Source organism: Mus pahari, chromosome 2 (assembly GCF_900095145.1).
Source record: "Mus pahari chromosome 2, PAHARI_EIJ_v1.1, whole genome shotgun sequence".
Taxonomy (NCBI): Eukaryota; Metazoa; Chordata; class Mammalia; order Rodentia; family Muridae; genus Mus; species Mus pahari.
Genome location: NC_034591.1, coordinates 61615994 through 61641770, shown reverse-complemented (window position 1 = coordinate 61641770; position 25777 = coordinate 61615994). Strand labels below are relative to the sequence as shown.

Genomic DNA, 25777 nt, shown 5'->3' with positions numbered 1-25777 from the left:
TTGACTCACATTGTTTATGAAGTCTCTATTTGTGAACTCACTTACTCACCAGAGTCTATGTCCGTGATTACACTGCTAGAAATGCCTTGGCTGTAACTCACAGCGATGCACAGAGCAACAACAAAGTGAACGGCGTGAATCTCATGTTCCCAGCTGAAGCTGAACAAACAGCACTCAGCCTTCCTGTTTCTGTTCGCAGCCTATCTAAACCACGGTGTTCCCCCAATCCCTGCTTTGTGTGGTGAGTCTGCTGTCTGAAGTGTCCCCCACATGCACTGCTGAAGCGCCGTCTACTGTTTCTGAGCACAGGAAGGGAAGGCTGCGCTTTGCTTTATTGAGAATATATGTTAGGTGAGCTTTATCTGGGTAGGATTATAGTGCTGTTGGCTACAAGTTCAAGGTTAATAAATGAAAACATATCAATTAAATAAGGTATCTTAAAAGAGAGAGAGAAAACACAGCTATGTATTGACTGCTTGGCAAAAATGCTGTGACCAGAGTCAAAAGACTTAGCTTTGAGTTTTCCCTTGGAACGTTCTTCTGCAAACTGTTCACTAATCCTAAGCCCAGGAAGACTAAAATTCATTGCTGCCACGAATACAGGCAAAAATAGGATTGCCCATACTTCCTTAATTGGATTTTAACTGCCTTTGTGTGCCTGTGCTATGGCTGCGTATGTGTGTGTTTTTCTAGAGGAAGAACATGTTCCTCAGTAAGTACAAACTGAGCCTCCCTTTGCAGCTGGATAGCTCTGAGTTCAAGTCCATACCTGCAATGGTGAAGCTTACTGTCAGCTTACCTGGATTCTGAGTCACCTAGGATAATGGGGAGGCACACTTCTGGGTGTGTCTATGAGGACATTGCTAGAGATTAACTAAGGGAGGAAGATCCACTCTGAATATAGGTGGCATGACCCCATAACTTTGCATCCCAGAAACAAACAGAAGCACAAAAAGGGGTGGGGTGCATCTTGGCCTGCCATCTCATCTCTACCAAAATGGACTGAACTTGAAATCATAACTGAAATAAGCATTTCTTCCCTTCATCTGTTTACGTTAGGTGTTTTACTATCTATCGGTGTGAGAAAGTTATTAAGGTGACAGTGGTGCTCTCTGCCATGCTGTCACCAGCTGGGTAGTCTTAGTTGGCTTCCTTACTTTCTACTTACCTTTGGAGTCAACCAATGGTAAAGTCTTGACTGTGGTGGTCTGGAGTAGGTTTCTCAGTTCCCCGTATGTACAAGAAGCTGAAACGAACTTCACATCACGTACCATGATGTCCTCAACAAAAATTGTAAATTTGCTAAGGAGGGAGAAAGCACCCTGGGTTAGCCCACACTTGGCCTATGCTGGCCCTTCCTTCTTGCCACAAGGTCTGCCATGTTTCCTTTCTCTTGCAGGACTTACTAAGTGTGTAGAAACATGAAAATGATTAAGAAACAGAGCTTCCCAACACTGATACTAGACTCATTCTTCATTCCAGGACCTCCCACGTCCCACCATATCTAAACTAATTCCAGCCAATGGCCCTGACCTGAGCTGGTTCCAACCAAGGTCTGGCAAATAGGGAAGCTTCTTGACCTGGATGATGCTGTCATAGAGGGAGGGCTGCAGACTCTGAGCCACCATGTTGGCCAAGATAACAGCCACCATCATGGGCAGGATGTGAGCAATCTGACCGGTTAATTCGAAGCAAATGACAGCTGTGGAGACTGTGTGGGAGACAGCCCCTGTCAAAGCTGCTGCTCCTGGAATGACAGGAATGTATTAATGGGTTGGAGCTGTCTTTCTTGACATAGAAAATAAATGAGGGTACAATGGGAATGACACAGAATAGGAGATGGACCTTGGTCAGTGTCAGCAATTCTAGGATTACTGCTTTTCGAGACTAGGGGCTAGAAAGCTCGCCTGTTCAAAAATTACCCCTTTGGTCTAATTTATGCATAACATTCAGTAAGTCACAAAATCTGTGCATATCATTTCATTCATAATGTGAACAGAGTGATAGTTTACCCATTCTTTGCTTTTCCACTGAACATATTAAACGACCCAGTGATAGCATCTTACTTTGAGCATCTGGTATCAATGCCAACAGTTTATGAATGAATAGTGTGAGAATTCAAGAATCATGCTGTAGACATAAAGCAATGGCACTGCCTTTATTGATCAGGATCCATAGATTCCAATTCTGTGTCTACTGTATTATCAAAGCATACTTCCCTGGGATACCGTGCTCTCATCCACTGACTATAAAGGTCACTAAATATCTTCTAAAATTCTTTTTTTTTTTTTTTAATTTTAAGAATAGAGGAGACACAAGATTCATTCCAATTCTAGCCTGAGATAAGCAAATTCTCGGGTTGCTAACTGAACAGACTTTGATTCCTTTGAAGATAGTATGCTTAAGCAGAAAAACACGATTTCATTAAAGTTCTGGGTTCTTCTCCAGAGGCCAAAACGGGTCTTGGGAGCTCGGACTCAGCAGGAGGCTCAGGCCAGGGCACTGCTTACCACCAGCCAGAGTGTCTGTCTCAGCTGCTTACTGCATCTTTTCACACCTCCCAGCAGAGGCGGTTATCAAGTCTTTATTATTTTCTTTCTGGATGGTGAAATCATCTTCTTTATGGTGAAATCAAAATCATTATGATTCGATACAGTAGAATCAATCTTACGTATTTTAAATTGTTTTCTTATCAACTCACTAGTCACTCATACTTTAATTGTATTTCTTATTCAAATATGAGAACAGGGCTAGCCTGGTCTACTTAGTGAGTTTCAGGACAGTTGGGGTTAGTTAAAGAGATACTGTCTCAAAAACAACAACAATGACAACAACAACCCCTAAAAGCTAGTATACCCTAAAGTTAATAAAACATAAAAAAAAAACCCTAAAGCTAATAAAATGATGAAACTATCCTGTGGGAAAATATAGGAGAAGGCTTATGTGACAATATAAGAATAAAAGGTCACAGCCAGGGGGTGGTGGCACACGCCTTTAATCCTAGCACTTGGGAGGCAGAGGCAGGTGGATTTCTGAGTTCGGTACACAGTGAAACCCTGTCTTGAAAAAAACCAAAAAAAAAAAAAAAAAAAAAAGAATAAAAGCTCACAAAGTATAATATTGGAATGTATGATCCTTGCAGGTTACGTGCAGAGCATAGTTCAGAACATCAACTACATAGTATGTATGTATACTGGGAAGTGTACACTATGGAAGAAGAGAGACGCTTGAGAGGCATGAAGAGAACAGAAGATACCTATTGATATTGGAAGCTTTATAAATGGACTAGGATCAGGCAGTAGAGTGCCTTACAAGCATAGGTCTACCTCACAAGTCATCTTAGAAGTCCCCATTTCCTGCTTCCCAGCTCTCACTTCTGCCTTCTTAGTCTCTAGTAACATTAGCACAGCTCAATTTGGATGGACTTGAGCCCATCACCTGCATTATTGGTTCCATAATTATCAGGAAAGAAAAAGCCTACTAAAAATGCGAAGACAATGCAGGTTACCCCCTTCCCATTTTCTTATTTGATTCCTATGTCCATTTTCCACAGGAGGGAGGACTAAGGCTTATAAAAGAGAAACCGTGAGAGGCAGAGCCAAGAGACGGTTGTTTGAACAAAACTTGAATTAATTAGTGTTATATTTAAATTATTTTGCTGTACATTGAAAGAAGATGTGTTAGCAGACTTTGATTATAGGGATTCAGGGTATTCAATATCTGGTTATAGAGGTTAGGAATATGTCTCACCAATTACTGCATAGCCCCCAGGTAAGATCTTATAGATGATATCGTCAAATAAGATACCCTCAGGGAATAGCATGGCCATGATCTCTCCCACCAGCCTTCCAAATGCAGCTCCTAGAAGGAAGATAAAGAAGAAAAATACTAAGATAAATTTCTTTTTTTTTTTTAAGATAAATTTCTTTGTCTCTATGCTTTCAGCATATTATTTGCTTAGGCATTTAAAGTACAAACATCCTAGGTTTTCCCCACCAGCCACCCAGATTGTACCTATCAGTATGATGCTGTCAACCCTTACCTAGCACAAAGACAGGCATGAAGCCTCCACAGGGTATGGGCATGGTGGTGGCCACAATGGACATCCAAAACTAGGGGGAAAAAAGAGAAAGATTACAGTATCCTTTCCAAAGTTTGTTTCCCCCATGCCTCTCTCTGCTCTTTACCCTCCTCCCTCCTGCTTCAAGAATCATAACAGAAATGTCCTGGGAGAGCTAACCCTTTTGGAAGCCGCCTTTATCTGTCACCATTCTCCAGAGCCTGAAAAACTTGGCGCTTTCAGGCTGAGAGATCAACAAAGACATCAGGATAAGAAAGTTCCTCCAGATGGCTGACACAAATCCTTCCAACTTTGAGTGACTGTATTTTCTTTTTGGCAATCTAGAACAAGGGAACCCCAGAAGATCCCTCTTTCACTGTTCCAAAATGACCCTCACCCAGTGAACCCAGTCAGCCCAGGGGGGGGGGGTTATCTCTGTGGAGTAGTCTAAGATGCTAAGTCGGAAGATGCTTTTACCTTCTCAGCTTATATTTTTATAAATGGGCCCCAAATCAATGTAGCAGAAACCTTAAAGTCTACTGAACTTCTGTAGGATTAATTTAGCTTTGATTTGACCATTTGCAAAGCCACAGAGAAAAGCAAGGATCACAGGGATCCTGAAGAGAAGACTGTTCGACTTGGGCCTTTGTCTCTGAAATCAAACCACCTTAAACAAGGATCAAAATTATAACTGGATCCTGGGGACATACAGTGATAGAGTGTATTCTTAGAATCTGCATGGCCTTATGTTCAATGCCCAGTACTGAAAAAGAAAAATCACTGATATGTCTTGGCTGTACCACAGAGGCAAACTGAGAACCTGATTAGTCTTTCAATAGAACAGAAAAGATATCCAAGGTCAACTTTACATGGCATCATTCCAACAGAAATTGGGGCAATTATAGCAAAAGCAGTATGTATATTCTGAGGCAAAGAATGCAGAAGAATTCAGAAATAAAGCAGAACAAGAGTAATGGCTAAATATTAAAATATCTAAAAATAATAAAAGCTGAGACATAGTATTGAAAGTACTTCCTATGTAAGTTAATAAATCTCAGAAAAGGATCCCAAAGTAATTAGGTACAAAATGAAAACAGCTAAAAATCTAACAAGCTGTAAAGATTAAAGTATTTGAAAGTATGATACATAAATAAAAAATAAATTTTTTTATCAACTTTAGAAAGCATTGCTTCAAGTCAAGGCTGAACCCAAGAGGCAATGATGAAGATGCAGAGAGAATTTTACTCCAGAAGTGTGAGATGAAGCAAAATATCTACTTCGTGAGAATACGATCATCAAACTGGCTGAGAACTGCAATTAAATGTGCAAAATGAAGAGGATGCAGACTGGTGAGTTCTTGCAGGAAGAGGGTGAGCCTTATTTCTGACTCCTCTGCAGTGGTCCCGTGCTCCATAAATGTAGACAGGAAGTAAAGAAAGATGATATATTGATGGAGTGATATTCATGCAAAACAGTAAAGGATCCTCAAAGATTAATATTTACTCAAACATTCCAAAGTCATGTTCATCCAGTGAACTTGTTAAAAATGCAAATGAGTGGACGCCTATGGAGGCGACTATCTCAGACAATCTGGAGGCAGGATGCCCATGCACTTGTTGCTTATGCTTCCTAAGTGATGACATTTAGCACATGAAGAATCCTTGCACTCTCATGTCTTCTTGGGAATCAAAACATGGTAGTCATAAGGGATTTTGTAGGCTCAGATTATCTGAAAGTCTCAGTGATACAGATGGTGGGCAATGGGTAGGCAGGATTTTGCAGCATGAAGCAGATTATCTTCCCAGAGAAGTGTAGATCCAGACCAGGGGGTGCTGAAGCTATCAACTCCCATGGCACAAAGAGGGTGACTGAGATTAGCAAACTTTTTTTTTAGCTATTGGTACATGAAGAAAAAAACCAAGAGTCATGTGGCACATAAGCAACTTCTAAGATTTTAAAGATCCAGTTCTAAAGAAATGAGAAACTAGAAACCTGTTATCACCGACTTCATTATATTTAGACCCATCACAAGGAGAACTAATATAAAAACCAGGCAAAAAGGCTCCCATAGGGCCTCAGGCTATGCTAAAACTCAATGATAACAGGCAATGAATGGTATTAGTAAAAGGGAGCAGAGATGTTAGAATTATATTCATACTCATGGAAAATCTCTTCATGTACAACATGATGACACTTTGCATACCTTGAGACTGGGAAAGGTAGGGAAGTAGGACATCCCTTTCACCAACATTAAGAAGCAGCTGAGCCGAGAATGTAAGCTCCCTTCCTGACACTGCCAAAAGGCCACATGGACATGGACTAGATTTCAACTCTAATTGGGAAAAGCAGTACTAGTCCCTGCTTTGGACTGATAACAATTTGAATGTCTCACAGGCTTCTATTTGGAATTTCATCTCTGTTGTGATATCAAGAGGATGAGGACCTAATCTAGCTGTGGTGCTTTGAAGTGGAGGCTTTGGAAATTTGTTAGGATTAGACATGACACTGGGATGAATCATTAGTGATGGCTTCATGGCAGCTTTCTGAGGATCAAGAACAGACAGATGAACCCAAACACAGGTGCTTCTCATTGTTTGCCATGTGCTATTCCTCACAGCTTAGGATTCTGTTAACAAAAGCGCCATTACTGGTATGACTCTGTAACCTTAGATGTCCAGAACTGTGAGCCAAAAATTACTCTTTTCCTTATAAGGCAGCCTACCTCAGATATTTAATTAGAATAAGGAAAAAAACAGACAAATATAAGGAATTCCTCATTTTAATTTGGCTACATGTACTATTTTTCACATTTGATAAAAATAAGGGTACTGTTGTGAGTGCAGTGATTAGGTAATGAAAATACTGGGAAGCAGTGACTGGGGAAATAGAGTTTGTAGCTAGGAATACTTTTGTAATTAGAAGTACTAAAGAATATTGTAGATCTTCTATAAACTGTTGGGCTTGAAATATAGCCCAGAATGTGTTTCTTTTTCTTATACACTTACAATATGAATGTTCTCTAGGATATAATTCAGTGAGAAGTTAAATATAGTGACATACAGATGAATCCTTCCATATCATCCAAGTGGGGATCTGAAAATAAGCTTGATGTTGGGGAGATATATAACATGAAATCTGGGGATGTGGATAAGGTAAGGAGTGAGTGTTAAGATACTTTATTTTTAGAAAACTTTTCAAAATCTTGGCATTTTAGCAGTCTACAGGACCCCTAACATACTGCTTAGACCAATCCATACCATTATTGCATAATAGATTCTGAAATACTATTAAAACATGGACTGGGTTCCTGCAGAAGGGACTATAGATTCAACAGTCAGTCCAGAGTTATTAGGTTGGGGTTCATGCTATAATCTCAGCAGGAGAGGACAAGTTTAAGGCTAGCCTGCATTATAAAATAAGACCTAACTTTACTCCCAGTAAAGTAAGTTCAATCAGTATAGAAAGCCAGAACTTATAAATTGCAGAAGATGAGAATTATAAATGAAAGTCTACACATGGAATCGTTAATATGTTTCTTGGAATATTTTCAGGAAAAATTAGCATTCATTTTGAAGAAAGAAACATAAAAGGCAAAATAAAGTATCCAAAGTATAGATTAAGTTAGTTCACTGTCAGTGAATGAGCTGCAAAAGAAGAAATCCACAGCAAACCCTGGGAGCCTAAGCTTGTGAACTGAGACTTGCTGTGTGAAGCAGCTGGCATCTTTAATAATAATATCATTGAAAAATATATTAACAAGAAACAGCATAAAACTAGGAAATATAAAATTAGCCAAAAGCCAATGGCCAAGAGTTATGTATTTGGCCTGTGGTATTTCATAGCATTTATTGAATAAGTGAGTTCACTGTCTTATAAGAACAATACCAATATAACTTAGTGATTCATATTTCATAAAGTATCATAAAAGAGCAAGGTATTGAAAAGCTTGAGAATTTAGGCTGGACAGAGATACCTATAAGAATCCCAATACCCACAGGAAATACTGCCTTGCTTATTTAAGGCATGTTATTAGTAAAAGAGAACACCAAAAGGAAACATCAGACAACCATCAACTATATAGGTGTTACAATCAGGTATAGTAATAAAAAAATCTTTGTACAAGGTAATAATGTGAAGCCTCTACTTTTATAATTTGTGATAGACAGATCTAAAAAGGTAAGGATATAAAGGTATCAGCTTTTATTTCCTAATTAGAGATAGAAAAACTGGTCTTGTCTAGAAAAAAGCCCTTATACTCTCACTGCCTGAATAGAGAATAATTACATTTCTAAAAATTATTTATAGTCTTAGTAAGGCTGATTTGGTATTTCATCACCTTCAAAATTCTAGAAAAGAGATGAGAGAGATTTGCGTGCAAATCACCTGGAATTGAATAACAAATCTGTGGAGATTAAATATCTAATTATCTTAACACATGGGAGGAATTTGGTTAATTGGCCTGGGGTTTTTACAGTTATCTATATTGCTAAACTCTGTCTTGCTCAAATTTACTTGACTACTCTGATGCCTTAAGAAGATAACAAGGGGAACTATTAAAAGGGTTATTATAATTATGGTGAACATCACTAGGTTGCCATGAATGGAGCAATTAAACTACATCCTGGTTCATTTTGATAGACAGGCAACTTGTGTCGTGGTTTCTTCATGCTTTCTGTATAGGTTGGACACAGAGAAGTTGAAGTTCTATCCCTCCTGTATAAGGCCCGGGCTCTTCTACTGTACACAGAAAGAAGCTGAGAGGGGCTGTAGTCGGGCAGAATACCTTCATAACGAAGAAGAGAAGGATGATGATGACCACGTTGACCTGGGGGTGAATCCACACAGCTGACTGGCCCAAGCTTTGGGGGTCACCTATGTGCTTTACCCATGTGTTGTTGTCAAAGAGGGTACTGATAGCTTCACGGGGCATCAGCTGTGAGGGAAGAAGCAGAGCAGGCAGGTTTTCCACGAATGTACCATATGTCCTGTGTTAGAGAATGTATCCCCAGCTTGGTTAGTCCAGAACTCTTTTTGTTCTTTTCTCTGAGAGAAAGTCTACTCTTGGGCAAAACTATGCAAGCTCCAAGTCCAAGCAGTTGCCCCGCTCCGGACTTAGATCCGGAGCCACAGGTATGAGTTAACCCCCTACTCTCAGATATCCCTAGAGCTGACCTCTCCAGCCATGAATTGACCCATTCCTGGTGGGAATGTGAGTGAGGCGATGACAAAGGTAACAATTCCAGGATATAGCAGGCGGCTGAAAAAGAAAAAAGGGTTAGCTCTATCCCCCGCTTAGCCAGCCCACAGTGCAGCCACACTCTGCTTCCAAGCTGTTGTTTCCCATAGTCTTCTATTCATTTCAGCAACGCATACTCTCTCGGTCAAGAAAATGATCATATGGGAAGAGCCTGCACAGCTAGCCCCCTACCCACAGTATCAGAGCTTCCCATAGCTGTAAGCAGCAACCCTACCTAAAGGCACTCATTCACCCAAAGGAGGAACTAACTGCTGGGGGGAATCAGAAGCTAAGTATACAGGGCAAGGGAAGGGCAATGACTCACTGCTTAGCAAGAAACTGGCTGAGAGCCTTGTGCTTTCGGACACCGAGCATGACTTGGCGATGCAGATAAACGAAAACAGCTCCCAAGAACCCGCAGCAAATCCTAAGGGTGCAAGTCACAGGGCTGGAAGTTCTGACCCAGACTCTGTAGGGAAGCAAACCAGCAGCTTCCCCTTCTCTCACTACTCCACTGCCTCATGGTTAATCCCTACCCTCATTTATGCTCTCCCCAGCTTCTTCCTAGTCCATAGCCACACCCAACCTCTGCTCCCACAGCTAGAACGAGTGGTCCCACTAACCCAATGACAGCAAAAGCTGGGAGTTCCTTCAGGTCAAAGGGGAAATCCATTCGGAAATTCGTTCTGAAGAGAGCAGTGATGGTGACTGTAGGATGAAAAGGCATCATTAGGGTGGGAGCTCCCCGAGAGCTGCAGGGAGAGGAAGACAAATGTCAAGGGATCTTCCCTTCCTCAACCCCAACCTCTTCTCTTCCACTGAGTTTTCCTTTTCCCTACTAGCATCTCTCCATGCGTATACTCTCAAACCATGGTCTGGTTTCCTCCCTAGGCCCTGAGCCTTGGTCTTGCTTCCCAGACAACACCATGCACTCTTCATCTGAAGTGCTCCAGAGCTATACTTTCTGCTACTTTACCACCACCCCTATTTCACACCACCTCCCCTGTTACCAGCATCCTTGTTCCACACGGCCAGGACACGGAACACAAAGGCACTGAATGTGGCTGCAAAGAATCCTCGCCAGTAATTCCGAACAGCAAAGTAGGTAGAAGTGACCTCGATGCTAAACAGGACTCCTATGGGGCAGGAAAGCAAGTCAGGTGCAGACACCCCACACCTCCCACTGCTGGGACCTCAGGAGCTTTACCTGAATTGTGAGTCTGCGAAGCACCAGTGGAAGTGACGTTTTCTTGTTGTTCCTTACTATAGTCACATACTTGTCTATGGAGGCTTTTTCTACCCCCAGCCCAGGAATGTGGACCAATGAGGTACAGAGAAGGTGGGAAATGGATAGGCTTTTAACTCCCTGAACATCAAGCTCAAGTATCTTTGTTCTTATAGGACTGAGTGGGGTTCACAACTGTCAAATATCCATGGTGATTTATGGAAAGGTGAAACAGTTCTGCAAATTAAACAGGAAGAAGCTTCCAGAGGAGGTGGTCAGCATTGTTGCCAAAGAGGCTTCAGGGTTTGCATATTCCTTGACAACCCTTTTCATCTCCCTATTGCTCCTTCCATCCAAGGTCAAATTTATGAGAAATAATAAAGACAGGATAGGGCATTGTGCATATCTACAGGATTCAATATTTGAGAAAAGAAAGCAGAGGAATGTTTCTAACAGTGATGACAATATAAAAGGTGGCTCACAAGGACTAAAGCCAGGACAACCAGGTTGAGAAGGTAAACCATCATGCTTAGCAAGGTGAGTAAGGTAAAAAGGAATGGCAGCTAGTAGTCACTAGTTCTTATTCTGAGGGGAGAGGCTCAAGCAAAAAACAAGGAGGGCATATGTAGCATAGACAAGGAGTGCTGAGCCCAAGGCAGCAACGCCGGCCAGCAAGGCCAGAAAAGCACCACTTGCAACAACAAAGGGAAGGACCTGTAAGCTTTAGGATAAGGGAGTTGATCTTTGATTAGGTCATCAATAACCTTACCTAAACCTTAGCTGAGACTCTTCCATATCAAACAGGAGGTCAGAGAACTGAGATGGAGCTGAGGACCAGCCCAACAAGAAAAACAAAACACGAACAGGGCAGACTTTGTCCTTTTCTCATGGTGTACTTTGTTGGTCTGCTCAGGGCTGGCCATTCCCTCTGTATTCAGACAGCAGCTCACTTATTAGGAATTTTTTTCTCCCCATCCTGTATTCAAAAGACACATCTCCCAAATTCCTCATGACCTCCATCATTTCTTTTGCAGGGTACAGTGACTAGCCACACTGAATCTAAGGAGATGGTGGCATAAGGCTATTTTCTCCTGGAGCCAAAGCTGTGTTTTGGCAGAAGATTTCTCTGATATCTCCTTCTCTAGAAAGCCACACCCATTTTCCTTGTCAAGTAGAAAGCATCCATTCTCATCCTCCTTTCTTGGTATTTTGGATTATTGTATTTTCCACTTTCAGATGTGGCTATCTGTTCACACTACTAAGTTTTCTGGGATTGGATGTTCCTTGGAAACTAAGCCCTGGCATAGTGGTGAGAACCCATTTGGGGTTCAATGCCTATTCTGGAGTAGAGAGGAGAAGAGAAGATGTGGAGGAAGAAAGACCACAGTGAGGGAATTTCAAAGAATGGAGTTGAGTAATGAATAGCTATGCCTGCCACTCTTCCTGTCCTGCTCTTAAATTCCAAGGGCAGAAGTTCACGTTGTGAATCACGTTGCCGTAATAAAAGTAAAACCAGCTTTGTTCTGCCTGAGTGCAATTATTCAACTTACATTTTACAACCATTTTTCCTCCATGATGGAGACCCAGGAGACTTTTCTGTAGCAGGTCTGTCACAGTGTGATTGGGAATGAGAGCTAACTTTCATGTTAGCCCAAGACAAACATAAAATATGCTGCTAAAAGAAAACAGAGCTTTAGAAACACGGGCAGCAGTTAGAAACTGGTGTCTTAGATCTGGAACACTGCTCTCTTCTTCTGCTCTGTTTTCTTTCTGGTCCCCACGCCACGCCTCTGTCCAGTTAAGTCACTGCTCCTGGTCTCCATCTCCTGCTAGTCACAAACACCATTTCTTTCCCAATTAATGCCTGTGACATTAGCAATGGATACTGATTAGATTCAACCCAGTTCCTGGATTGTAGACTCATCGACAATTTTATATTTGGCCATGCCATAGGAACTTTAAACTCAATATCCTCTAAGTAAAATTTGTTCACTCCCCTCCAGACCCAGTTTACTTCCTGTCTCCTCTCTCATGGTCACTGATATCTGTATCTATTGCATTGCAAGCACTGTGAGCCTGGATGCTGGCATGGAACTCTCTCTCTCCTAGCTTCACAAGATATCGGCCACCAGGCAGCACCAATAAGACTTGAGCCCACTGGAGTTTCTCAGCCCCTCCTCTATCTCCTTTGCTGCCCAGTTATTCCTGTCATCATGTAGAATCAGGATGAGGACAATGGTCTTCTTGTTAATCTTAGATCAATCCTGTTAATCCACAGCCAACTCTATCCTGCACATTTGTGCCAAAGGGATTGGATAGGCAGGCTGAGCTAACCAAGTCACTTCCTTGTTTTAAATCCTTCCATGGTTTCGATTCACCCATGACAATACTTCACAAAGTCAGTCTCATGAGATAACACAAGTCCCATGACACGGTCTCTACATAGAAGGCTTGATTAGAAATGCTGTTTGCAGCCACCCTGGGTCCTCAAAAAGGCATTCTGACAGCTCAGATGTTCTCATTACCTTTCCACCCCCCCCCCCGCCTTTTAAACTACTTATTTATTCCTTTTAATCTTGCATTTTTCTAACCAACTGGAGCTCAGAGTGTGTTTTCACCTGTTACACCTATTAACACTGGGAAGAACTGTGCTCTGAAAAACATATTTGGGCAAATCCTACCCTAGAGAGTAAAACTTGTATTACTCTGCATGACTTCTGCAGAGCTTCATGATTCAGGCCCATTTATCTGTTCTGACTCACTTCCTATTATACTTTGCCATTCTCCTTGGTACTACTTATTACTGTAGCAGCAGATATTGACTTTGGATACTGTCCATTCTGTTCAGGGTTTCCTTTTCTCCTTTTAGGCTTCTACTTACTAATTACACCCATGGCAAACAATGTCTCTTTCATAAAGTTTCACAGGCTCCCCCAGGCTGCCTTGGAAGTTCGTTGCACTTTGCCTAGGATGCCACATGGTCACTAACTGCCTGCAATGATCTGTGTCCCTGAGCTCCTTGAGAGTGCAGGACCGACCCCACTACCTGGCACACAATGGGAGCAAAAGGGCTTTGGTCGTTTCAGTGGGATGATGAACTACAAGGAATTAGGAGCTGCCTATGTTATGAGTAAAATCGCAACACTACATTTTTTTCTCTGTTATTCTATATTCACAAAAAAGAATCAAGTGCTGCCACCTGCATATAGGTTTGTCTTTTGCTGCATAACGCAAAAAGCCTGAGCACAGCCCCTTCACTCACAAGTGCTTAGTCGTTTCCTGTGCCAAGAGCAATGCCTTACTATAACTTTCCTCAGGTAAGTCCCAAGACCAGAAAGGACCTCTGACTCCTCATAAACTGCAGTGTCAGGAAGAGAATGCAGATTCCCTTCACTTTAAAACACTTCTGACAACCAAAGCAACATAAATTCTTCTTTTATTTTGTAAGGCAATGCCTTACTATAACTTTCCTCAGGTAAGTCCCAAGACCAGAAAGGACCTCTGACTCCTCATAAACTGCAGTGTCAGGAAGAGAATGCAGATTCCCTTCACTTTAAAACACTTCTGACAACCAAAGCAACATAAATTCTTCTTTTATTTGGAAGGCTAAGGGGTAAATAAATGTAGCATGTGTATAATTATAGGTGTGAATGTCTAACATGCAGTAACTCAAACACATGACCACCCACTGACAGGGGCTAATGACTTTAATAATTGGAGCTGACAACATAAGTGTAAACAGGATGCCTGTGGTGAACATACTTCCTGGATGCCCTTATGCTGTGTGCTTCCACCATGTAAGAACAAGGCATATAGAATATGCTTTCATTAATTTTGAACTCTCACCATACATCATTTCTGAGCTAAGCTATTTTAGATACCTAGAAAACTCCTCTATGAAAAGACTGCAGTTTCATCATCGAAGAGGCTTCTAGCAACCGGCTGTTTAAGAAGCACATGCCCTTCTATAACTGCATTTCTTCAATTATCAACACGGAATTTCATCATCAGTGACTTCAATGAATGAGCCATACAACCCTGCCCTGCTAACATAGCTACAACTCAACTTTGATAAGGGAATAAACAGGCCTGCCTTTTGTGACATGTCCTGTCGCTACTAACCTGTGATAATATCACTGTTTTTTTTTTATATTGATAGAAAGAGTTAAACCCACTTTTAAGTTGCTGGCATATAAAAAATAACCTACTCTAAAGCTCCCGTAAGCATTTCCCATTCTAAAGCTCATCATTAATCTATACACAGTCTACTGAAATACCAGTGTCTTTAATAAAACAAAAGAGGTAAGTTTTCCCTTGAAGAAGGAAGTAGACAGAATCTCCTGTTACAGAACAGTATGTCTAAAGTAAAAGTTTTGGCAATGCAAAAAGGCTTTAGCATAAGTAGAAACCAGGAGAGCTGCTGTGTTTCTAATACCTGACTCTGCATATGCTGCCAACATGCCCCGGCTCCAGTCACTGGTCTTTCTATGGTGATCTACTGAACTGTACTCATAGTATTATGTAGGAATTCATGTAAAATGGTTAGAAGAAGGCGCAACGCAGGTGCTATCTAAGAGCAGCTGGCAGCTCTTGTTATAGTGGAAATGGTTAATTGCAGCACTTGACGAAGATGACAAGAACAAGCTGGTTGGCTCATGCGCTGGGGATAGGGCAGACTTGCCTCCAAGTGGTGTTCCAAAACAGCAACCGACCCCCACAGCACAGCCCACTGTCAGGATGTCAGTGTAATAGTATGGCTGCTACTAGGGAGAGACAGACAGATAGATAGACAGACAGGAGGAGAAGGGCAGAGGCAGAGAGATGGGAGGAGAATAAGCATAGATGGGAAACAGAAGAGAATGAGAGACCTATATCACAAGAATGAACATGGTCCCATCATCCCTGTGATTCCCAGGCCAGGAGAAGCTCAATGAGTTTGGCAATCAGGAAGTGACTTTAGGAGCTCAAGGCCAACCATCCAAAACAGGTCAAGAAAAATGTTAAGTAAACAGATGTCCAGAAAATGAACAAATAGTGATGAAACAAAGAAGGGCTGAGAAGAAGTAGCAAGAGGTGGCAAGACTTCACTTCAACAGAAAACCAGGAGGTGAGAGTAGCCAATGTCAAAAGGGTACTCAACTCTTGGGTAGAAACATAAGGGTTCCTGGAGCCCAGGTGTGGCAATCCAGTCACTCCCTGGTTGCCCACCCATAGGTCCCTTCAGTGAGCACGGCCCCTCAACCCCAAAGCTACAGCAGACACCAACCACCCCTCCAAATCTGGCTCAGGCAACCAAGGTAGGGAGGAAGTGAAACTTGCCTCCATCAAGGGCTGCAAAGTAGCATCCCACGCCCACTGCACAGGCTGGCACCAGGAGATCAAGCTGCCCAGGCACGGTCTGCAACAGAGAAGCACGACGGGCAAGGCAGATGGCAGAGGGGGACAAACAGGTGGTATGTAAACCAGGTGAATGGGTGTCAGGAACAACAGAAGAATGGGGGCAGCATAGGAGGAAACATGGAAAGGAACTGACACAGTTCATGTGGATAGGAAGTTAACATGGGGCAGGCCTGGCTCAGTCACCAAAGGGAGACACAGATCAGGAAGGGATAGACACTAGGAAGACAGACAGAAGCTGGACAGAGGGGATGATATGGCTAGGATCAGCAGGCAGGGCCATGGAAAACTGGAGCATAGGTTAGTAAGATGCCGCCTTCAGCACCAAGGCCAGCCCAGAGCAGGCAACCCTCCCCTGCTCTCTGCACACTCCAGGGCTTCCTTCTACCAACTGGTCCTTGCTGTGCTGTACTGCCTCACCCTTACCTCATAGACACCAGAGAACATGGACATAAACTTGCTGAGGACAGCAGCACAGATGCTGGCGATGTGAACGAAGGGACCCTGGAAGAGAATAGGAGAAATGGGGCTTAGGGATGGAGGAGAAACTTGGAGATGCCATTGAACCAGAATTTCCTCCTCTAATCCCTGGGCTAGTTACTAGAAATGGAGAAGCCAGACAAAAGTTCTGCCTTAAAGGAGTCTCATTCGAGGAAGGAAGAGATGAAAAATCAGTGTGCTATCATAATAGATAATGCCGCAGCCTAGGAAGTAAACGAAGAGGAGTAAGGCAAAAGATGCAAGGTGGGGACTAGAAGGTGGCCTTCCCTTGTCAGTCACCACCCAAGTTAGTCCCTTGAGTGATAATTACATGAGTGAGGCTCATGGTTGTCAGAGTGGGGCTGTTCTAGGGAACAGATATTCCAGGTGTCCTGAGAGGGACAAGCATGGAATGGCAGAAAAATGGAGAAAAGCCTTATTATCCAAGCACCGGGATGAAGGCAGACTGTGGGGCTGGCCAGCTGTTGGGAGGAGTGAAGATCTTATATTAAGTGATATGGAAAGCTCTCGTGGCTTTCTTCACTAGAGATCAGAAGCATCCAATTCTGTTTTGAAAGATGCTTTCTCTACTGCAGAATGGTGATTGGTGGGCAGGGCAAGTGTGCTCACAGGGATGAAACTGAAGGAACCTAGCTGGTAGCTTGAAGGAAGAAGTCTTACTGTAGATCTCAGTTTCCTCATGCCAAAATAATGGGAAACCCAAGGACTATGCTTATTTTGAGGCTAGCCTGGGCAACATAAAAGTTTCAGGTTAGCCTGAGCTACAGGATGAGACTATTTCAAACAAGTAAGTAACCAAACACAAATTAAAAATAAGTAATAAATAAATGAATAATAAATAAGACAAGGAGATTGGTTTCAATTATGTAGAGGACAGATGTTTTCTATAGACATTCTGTTGTCATAATTTGGGCCTGCTACTGGCATCTACAGTTAGAAGTCAGGGATAATGCTAGCATCTCACAGGTCAGAGCAACACCCCTCTTCCCAGCAGTTTTCCTGCCCCAAACCTTACTTTGCCCAGTTGTGGGGCTGCCGTAAAGTTCCCCAGCTTTAGTAGCTCTGTCACCAAACCCAGGGTGATAAACTTCTAAGGCTTCCCCCTTGCTACTGCACTTTGGCCATAGCCAACTCCAGGCAGCTCTGCCATCCCTTCCCTCGGCTGTGCATGCTTACCTCTTTTCCCACAGGGATGCCACTGCCCAGTCCAGCTGTCAAGGCCACCACCTTGGCTACAAAGGCCTTGAGCGTGAGGTATTCCTTCAAGACAACACCACGAAGAATTGTCTTCATCTCAGGGATTCCAGAGCCTAAAAGAGTTAAAAACAGATGATGTACCTCTACACGCTCATGCTAGAGGTTAAATGGAAGAGGAAAGCAGAGATGGGAAAGGAGATAACCATGTTAATGATGGGGCAGGTCAGAGTGGGAGGTCTGTAAAAAACCAGACTGCATCATCTTACACAAAGTACTCACCCACAGCCTGGGGAGAGATGAGTTGGCAAAAGAGGGCACTGAAGAGGATAAGGATAAGTGGGAAGGTGACCCAGGCCAGGTACTGTAGAGGAAGGCTGGGCTGCATCTGGGCATAGGTCCACTTGTAGGCTGCAGGAACACAGACTCTGGGTCAGTTAAAATTGAGGGAAGGTTGACAGTGAGCATCTCACCACTACCCTCACATTCACACCACCAGATAGTATTCCAACTTGCTCTCATGCCCTGAGCATCTTGTTTGCCTGGCCCCAGGGCATTCCTCTCACTGTACATGTAGAAACTCTGAGCTGAGGGAGGTGGCTATCTGTCCAAGTTCCCTCTGGCAAAGGTAGCCGGTGGCTGCGGTGCAAGTTAGAGTTGAGTATGAAGATGTTGTAGCACTTGGCTAGAGGCCATAGGGTAACCACTGACAACAGAAGGGACCCCTAAGACTTAGACATTTCAGTGATGAGACTGAAGAATCCTGGCAAAGCTGCAGAGGCCAGTAACCCTGTTAGAGGGGTACTCACAGCTTGCATGGCAGCTGGCAGGTGTGGTGTTAGGGTTCTCAGTAAGTTTAGTTTTATCTGGAGTCAGAGTCATACTTGATCATACAACATGCTCAGCCCAAACACACCTGGTCTACTCTAGGCAAGAACTCCAAAACAGTTTCCATATGGAAAAGGTAGAGGGCAGCAGTCCAGGGAGAACCTACCCTGAAGGCTCTTGGCACTAACATAGTCCATGCACCAGCTGACTAGAGCCATCAGGAGGCCCAGGAGCACAAGAAAGATCCAATCTTCCCCCAGCTTCCTTCTCAGTACACGTCCCAGGCGATGGACACAGTCTAGGGAGAAGTAAAGGGAAAGAAGGAAGAAAGCAGCTCTCTAGCCAGTTTTTTTGGGAGCAGGCTGAGGAATGGAGGTAGGAGTCAGCTCTGTATTAGTCACTGGACAGCTCTTTATGTCTCTGCCAGTTACTGTCCCTACCATTCCAAAAGCACTACAACCCTTCTCCTGTAATGTCCTGTAATGTCCTTCTTGTAAATACAATGTTCATGTAAAACTCTTGTTTCTTATGCTGGGAAAGAAGCCAAACAAAATGTATCTCTATGTGTGCATGCGTGTGTGTGCACACGCACACGCACACATATGTGTTGGGAGATGTGTAATGGGGCATCTAGGTTATTCCCTCGATCCCTGTATCTCCTATTCCAGATTCCTTTATTCCTCAGTCCCCATCACCTTGACATTTAGAATAGTGGTCCTCATCCAAGCTGTCCATGGTAGAACTGGAGCCCATCTTCTTGGGCATTCCCCCATCCTGTGCCTTATATGAATATTGTTCTTTGTGATGGCCATATATCTGTATGAATAAAGAATGGTCAGTGTCTATTGTGCTGAAGGGTCAAGAAGAATCCAGAAGGTACTACATAGACTTAGATTTACAGAGAAAAGGAGAAATGCTTTGAATCCTGGGCATTGAAGGTTGCATACAGAGCACTTTATGGTCTTCCCTTCTCTCAACACTCTTCTGTCCATTACACATTTCTGTTTCCCATTGATTTTCCATGCCTGCTTCTGTTTCACCATTTCTCCCAACCCGGGCATGTCTTGGTCCATAGTAGCTTTTTTTCAAGAAACTTATCTTCTACTTGGAAGTAGAGGTACTGAGACCTGTGTGGAAATTACTCATCCATACCAGATAGGCATTTCCTGTATTACCCTGTGTCCTGCACGTCTCTGTACTTCCCTGTTACCCTGCAATGACTTACCATCTCAGGATCCCAATGTAGACAGAGTGCCACAGTAACCTAGCTAATTATATGTTTTATAACTATATAGTAATATAGCTATATAGTAAATATAGTTATATATTTACAGTGCTAGATGGTGTCTGCATGTGTTTTGCCTTGGTATGCTTGTCTGCTTTGAGACACTCAGCTTCCTTATTAAAGTTGTACAAAGCTCATTCATCTCACATTCCAGAGCTTATAGACAGAAACAGGAACTGGGCTCAAGAATGCAAGTTAATTTACTTCCCAATGTGAGCTAACTGGGTCCTACCAAAAAGTGAAGAGGGCAGAGCTATCCCTATGTTAGCATTTGTGTCTGTGAAGGATGTATAAAAAGGCTAATCACTTCATGATGGTCCAACACACTCTAGACTAACTCATCCTCCGGGGCCAGGGTCAGCCCAGGCCACGATTCTGGGACAGCCTGGGTAGAAGAGATCTTATTTCACAATATGAGCTGTAGTTTGATGTTTCTGTCCTGAGTAGGCACATACTAATAACTATCTTGCTCCTGTGGAAATCATTTCTCTTCAAACTCTACCAGTTACCAGAGATAGAAATACTCCTAGCTGTGCATGGTGGTGCACACCTGTAGTCCCAGCACTCAGAAGGCAGGGGCTGGCAGATCTCTATGAATCTGAAGCCAACATGGTCTACATAGAGAGTTCCAGGCCAGCTAGGGAAACAGCTTACTAGCGATCCATTCTCAAAAACAAAGCCAGAAAATATTTCCCTTGAAGGTCAACTCTTGGGGTTGTCTTAGAACTCTGACTTGTAGACTGGGAGAAATGAGGAAACAGTGTGCTTGGTCCCTTCGAACAAACACTCAGGCAGCAAGAACACTGTTAAGGGCCAGATGTATGCTGCTAGCCCAGCAGTATCCACCACATTATGACAGGGTTAGGGAGGGAGAAATCAAAGCCCAAATGTACAAGTGATGAAATGTCTGCAAAGTGTTGTGAGTCTTCTAGTTCAAATGTCAGAATTGAGGTGGGAAGGGGAAACAAAACTATCTTGACAAAATGCTTTTGGAGTCTCTACCTACAAAACTGAGGAAGGGATTGGGGACAGAACCATCTTAACAAAATGCTGATGACTACTATATCCTGGGAGCTCTACACCACTCTAGTTTCTGTGTAAGTATAGTATTTTCCCTCATAAACATTAGATGAAAGGAAAACACATTACATACCTGCTTGCTTTCAAGGTGGGTTAGAATTCGGACAACTCTACTACCAAACTAAACTTGCTATTATTCCTCTGGCCAAGTGTCCTGTCACCAGAAAGTGCTCTAAATAGCTGGGCAGTGGTGCATACCTTTATTCCCAGCACTCTGGAGGCAAAGCCAGGTGGAGCTCTGTGAGCTCTAGGTCAACGTGATTGACAGAGTTAGTTCCAGGACAGGCAAGGAAACACAGAAAAGCCCTGTCTTGAAAAACCAAAAGAAAAAGTGCACTGATAGCACCTTTGCTCACGTGGTCATCCAGCCTTCTCCAGAACTGACCAGCGCTGGGGAGAGGATGAGCCGTCTCTGACATTTATATCCTGCTCAACACATCCCCTCCCCACTGCATATCCACCCGGAGCAACTGCTTAGAGATCCTCATGACCCTTGTGCTGACACCATCTAAACAGCCCACCGCTAGGTTCTGAGCCTGACACCCTATCAGCAAAACTTCTAAGTCTGATCTCTGTCTCGGACTCCTTCCATTCTCTTCCATTCTGCATTCTCTGCAGTAAGAGGTACATTCACTTATGTTAATAGTGGCCTGTAAATTTCCCAAGGCAATTTCCTTATCTTGTGCCCATACCTATTTCTGTTCTAGTTGCCCATATACCACTGATCTCCAAGCTCTGGAGAGTAATTACCTTTGGGCATAGCTCTGTACTTTCCTTAGTGTCCTATGTTTCACAGAAAGCTTTGTTTTACAAGTAAGTGAGTGAGTGAGTGTGTGTGTGTGTGTGTGTGTGTGTGTGTGTGTGTGTGTGTATGTGTGTGTAGGTCAGAGAACAGTCTGCAGGAGTAGATTTTTTTTCCTTCCACCTCATGGGGCCCTGGGATCAAACTCAAGTTGTTAGGTTTAGAGGCAAACACTTTTACTTACTGAATCATTGTTGGCCCCTTTAACAATTACACCCCAGCCCAGCAAACAAACAAACAAACAAACAAACAAAGAAAACATACAGATCTCAAGCTAGGCCAATGCTGCATCAGAATTCTACCTCCAAGCCCTTAAAAACTGGATTCCATTTCTGTGTTTATTGATATTGGTCATTGATCGTTAATAAATCATTCAGTTTGTTTCCTCTGCTTGTCCTTCTGCCTTTTGTGAAAGTGTTTATCTGTGTGTGTGTGTGTGTGTGCGCACACGAGCGCACATGTACACGCATTCTACAGGGGATTGTGTAGAGAAAGCCTATGTTGCTGCAGGTGGGTGAAGGCAGAGGAGATCCTTATAGCATTTGCAGCTCTTACAAAAACCAATCTGGTTATGTAAGAACATAAGCTTGCACTCTTCATTTAAGTGTGGCTTTGCTTGTCCTCCACGTGGTTTGAATATTCTGTTAGTAAAGGCTATGGAAAAGTGCATGCAACTCTTAAGCAAACACACTAAGCTCAGATCTTTAAAAGGCTTTCATATATTGAATATATTTACCATTTAATTTTCAAAATAAATTCTGTACCCTCTTCTCACATAACAATCAATTTTCACTAATCCTTGGCCCCAGACAACTGCTGCTCCCCTTCCCTCCCCAGGACATTACCTGTGTTGGGTGGGCATTGTGCCTGGGACCCATGTCCTTTCGGGGCCGGTGCTGAAGGCCCCCATTCTCTGAGGGCAGTCCATAACTGGTACAATGTTCAAAGGGCATGTACTGGTACTGGGGAGCACTGCCCCACCAGCTCTGTTCCCCTCCATGCCGCTGGGACTGGGACCGCTCCATGTGTCCTCCCCCCAAGTCCCAGCCAGGCCTTGGTCTGCTTGCTCCTAGTCTCCCCCAAGCAGCTCCTTAAGCCTCTGCTTTTGACTGTCCCCAAGGCGTCTGGGGCAACATGCCCACCTCTAGCTATTTATAGCTGTCTCTCCATCACATGACACCTCCCCCCCCCCCCCCGCCACATCTGATCCTTCTGGGGTCGAAGCAGGTGTGAGTGGAGTGTGGGGGTGGGGGCTAGGATGAGAACCTGTGGGGCAGTCCAACAGGGAATTCCCTCTGCCAGCCAGCAGCACTGTTCCGTTCCTACAAGTCTCACAGCTCCAGGTTACTAGTCCCTTTATAAATATCACCAGGACCAGAATGAAAATTTTCCTAGTGAAATGTCTAGGCTGGGGTATAACTGAGCCTTCCCTGAAGAGCTCGTGGAAAGTGAGGGGAGAGACAGTGCTGAATGAAGCTACTCAAGTGTTTTGGGAACATCAGACAGGCAACTCACCTGGGAGAGTAGCTGACGCCTCTCTGACACCTCTCCGTGTTGGGCTGGTTTCAGCTCAGTATTTTTTTTAACAATTCAGTCCTCATCTGGACTTTTCCATGGCCAGCTTTCCACATGCACCGAATTCCCAGTTTTCTCCTCAGTTCTCAGCCTCTGAGTTTGCCAAAGGTGGCTAAAACCACTCTAGTGCCTTCCCCTCAATCCCACCCTAAAAAAACTGGGTGTGCAATGTCTCTCATTTCCTAGACATATGTGTTAGGCCCACCAGCAGCTCAGATCAATAGAGAGGGACTGAACTCTCAACTGGACTGTGGTGCCCATGACAGTTCTATCAGGGCAGATTAGATGACAGGTGGGAAGAGGAAGTAGGCTAGAGTCAACAGACAGGTGATAGGAACCTAAGAAACAGAAGATGGACAAGTAATTTCCTCTTTTCTAGTCAATAAATTAAATTCAATAAGGACAAAAGTACTCTGTCAGGCATTGTGGTTTTTCCATCAGGTTCTCTTTTTTTCTAAGACAATATTGCCCTATTTACTCATTATAGAAGAAATGGAGGCAAACTGAATTTCAGATCCACCATCAAGATGAGTCTCTTTTTTAAGTCCAAGTTCAGGAACTGAAAGGTATGTACACCAACCAACTGCCATGGTCCTTATGGAAAATACTAAGTTAGAAACAGAGTTACCATCTGAGACAGCAGTCCCACTTATGTTTGTATAGAGAGGAAAACAAGCCACCGCCTCTCAGATAGCTGTGTTCTTTTTTTCACTGTAGCATATTCATAACAGCCAAGATACAAAACTACCTTTGTGGCTGTCAATAGGTGAAGGTATAAAGGAAGTTTATATACATGACTCAGCAACAACAACAAAAAAGACACCTTTCTTTAGGCAATGTTAAGTAAGATGTTCGACATATTCAGATACTGTGCATGCTGTTTATATGCAGAATCTAAAAGTAGTGAAACACATACAGAGGCCATGGGCTGAGATGGAGTGGGCTTTGGGAGTCCTGGGAAGATGCTGGTCATGGGTACACATCAGTTACGCAGCTCTGAGTTTTAGAGAGCCAGTGTACATGGTGGCTACAGTTAACAATACCACAATGAGTACCTAAAATCAGTTAAGGGTAGGTTTCCTGTGACGCCACACATACACATGTGAGGTGGTGGTTCAGAATCTGGATCCTAGGGTCATTTTACAATGCATACACATGCTAGTACATCAGATTGTATACTTTTAATTTTTATACCATTTTTAATTATCAATTATATACCAGTAGCTTTACTAAAGCTGAAAATAGTAAAAACACCCTTTCTACAACCAGTCCTGAGATTTCAGGGTTTATAATCCACCCACAAAGATTATAAATGTGGGACAGGAGAGGGAGTAAGGGTCAGATGAAGATAATAAAAAACAGAGATCAAGGGATTCCTAATAAAGAACAATGACTGTATTCTTGGAGATCTTCAGAGTAAGATTTTTTTCCCATTTGTGGACTGTGGTTCTCTGAAGATAACTACTTTCTTAGGAGACTTTCAGAAACAATTATCAGATGTGATTGCTGCTTCCAAAGTATTCCTGAGCCCTAAAACAGAGCAGTGTAGTCATGGACTAAGATTTGAAAGCAGAGACTAGCAGGGACTACAAAGAGCTCACAGATATCACATCAAGATGAGTACCAAGTGCGATGATAACACACAGATTCTCAAAGCAAGAACATGAACATATATAGAAAATTAATTCTAGACTGCAGGACTTAAGAGTTAAATATGTTGTGTTCAAAACTGTAAGTAGTTTGCATCCCATGGGCTATCATTTACAAGAGAACAAGATGTAAACTGTGCCAACCCCTAACTATGACACCTGGTTGCGCTCAGTGCTTAGGCTCTGATTTGGAGTGCCCCAAGATGGGATGTGGGTAGTCCTGCAAAGGTCCTAAACTTGGATGCAAATTCATAAGCAAGCATGTATGTGTATTCTTTGAAAGTTTTAAATCATCTCCTATGTTTCATGATACTAAGATTAAAGGGTATATTATACAGAAGATGGGGGATATATGTAGTTGTGTGAGATTATCTTTTAGTATCCTTACCTGAAAAAGAAAGATTTTCCTTTCAACTTATGCTTATTTTCCAATTCCAACCTCTGCTAGTTTTGCCTCCCCAGTGGTTAGGGCAATAAATCTGCCCATAACTTTGTAGTACTGGGGACTAACACCAGGGTCTTGTTTATGCTAGTCCAGCATCCGATCACTGAGCTATATTCTCACTCAAATATCACTGTGTGTGAGCATGAAACAGGTAGTTCACTGCAGGCAAATGACGCAATGACTCAAGGGCAGATAAGGCAATGCAAAGGGTCCCACCCTGACCATCACTCTTTAAGGCCTTCCAGTGTAGTATCCACCACAGGTTTCTTTCATCTGTTTCTGTCTTTCTGAATACAGTATTTTCCTGGCGTCATCACTTTTAACCACACAATGACTTTTTAAGACACAAACTCTTTCCTTACCTTTAGGTATGGGTAAATGGAGACTTAGCTACTTTAGCCAGTGTCTCATTAATGACATCACTAAAGGCAGCTCTTACCATAAAATCAGATCTATGTGATCTTACATGATGTGATCTCAATACTGCATTTCTTCCTTTT

General features: G+C 43.0%; 1 protein-coding gene across 2 annotated transcripts in view; it reads right to left on the bottom strand.

Annotated features, from left to right (window-relative positions):
* The window catches only part of Clcn1 (chloride voltage-gated channel 1), a 29579-nt gene extending 6852 nt beyond the window's left edge, over positions 1–22727 (bottom strand). The window contains exons 1-17 of one of the 2 annotated variants that reach the window (XM_029535133.1): positions 22454–22727; positions 19137–19257; positions 18608–18739; positions 17896–18024; positions 17596–17729; positions 16345–16422; positions 15841–15919; positions 15203–15281; positions 10307–10432; positions 9920–10004; positions 9622–9723; positions 9233–9317; positions 8844–8993; positions 4043–4112; positions 3751–3861; positions 1534–1747; positions 1169–1302 (exon numbers count right to left, since the gene is read on the bottom strand). In XM_029535133.1, the coding sequence (XP_029390993.1) occupies positions 1169–1302; positions 1534–1747; positions 3751–3861; positions 4043–4112; positions 8844–8993; positions 9233–9317; positions 9622–9723; positions 9920–10004; positions 10307–10432; positions 15203–15281; positions 15841–15919; positions 16345–16349 (1240 nt within the window). In that variant the 5' untranslated portion in view covers positions 16350–16422; positions 17596–17729; positions 17896–18024; ... (1 more) ...; positions 19137–19257; positions 22454–22727. The remainder of the gene's footprint in view (positions 1–1168; positions 1303–1533; positions 1748–3750; positions 3862–4042; positions 4113–8843; positions 8994–9232; positions 9318–9621; positions 9724–9919; positions 10005–10306; positions 10433–15202; positions 15282–15840; positions 15920–16344; positions 16423–17595; positions 17730–17895; positions 18025–18607; positions 18740–19136; positions 19258–22453) is intronic. The other variant, XM_021188942.2, reaches the window with a different exon arrangement.
* Positions 22728–25777: the final 3050 nt, after the last annotated feature.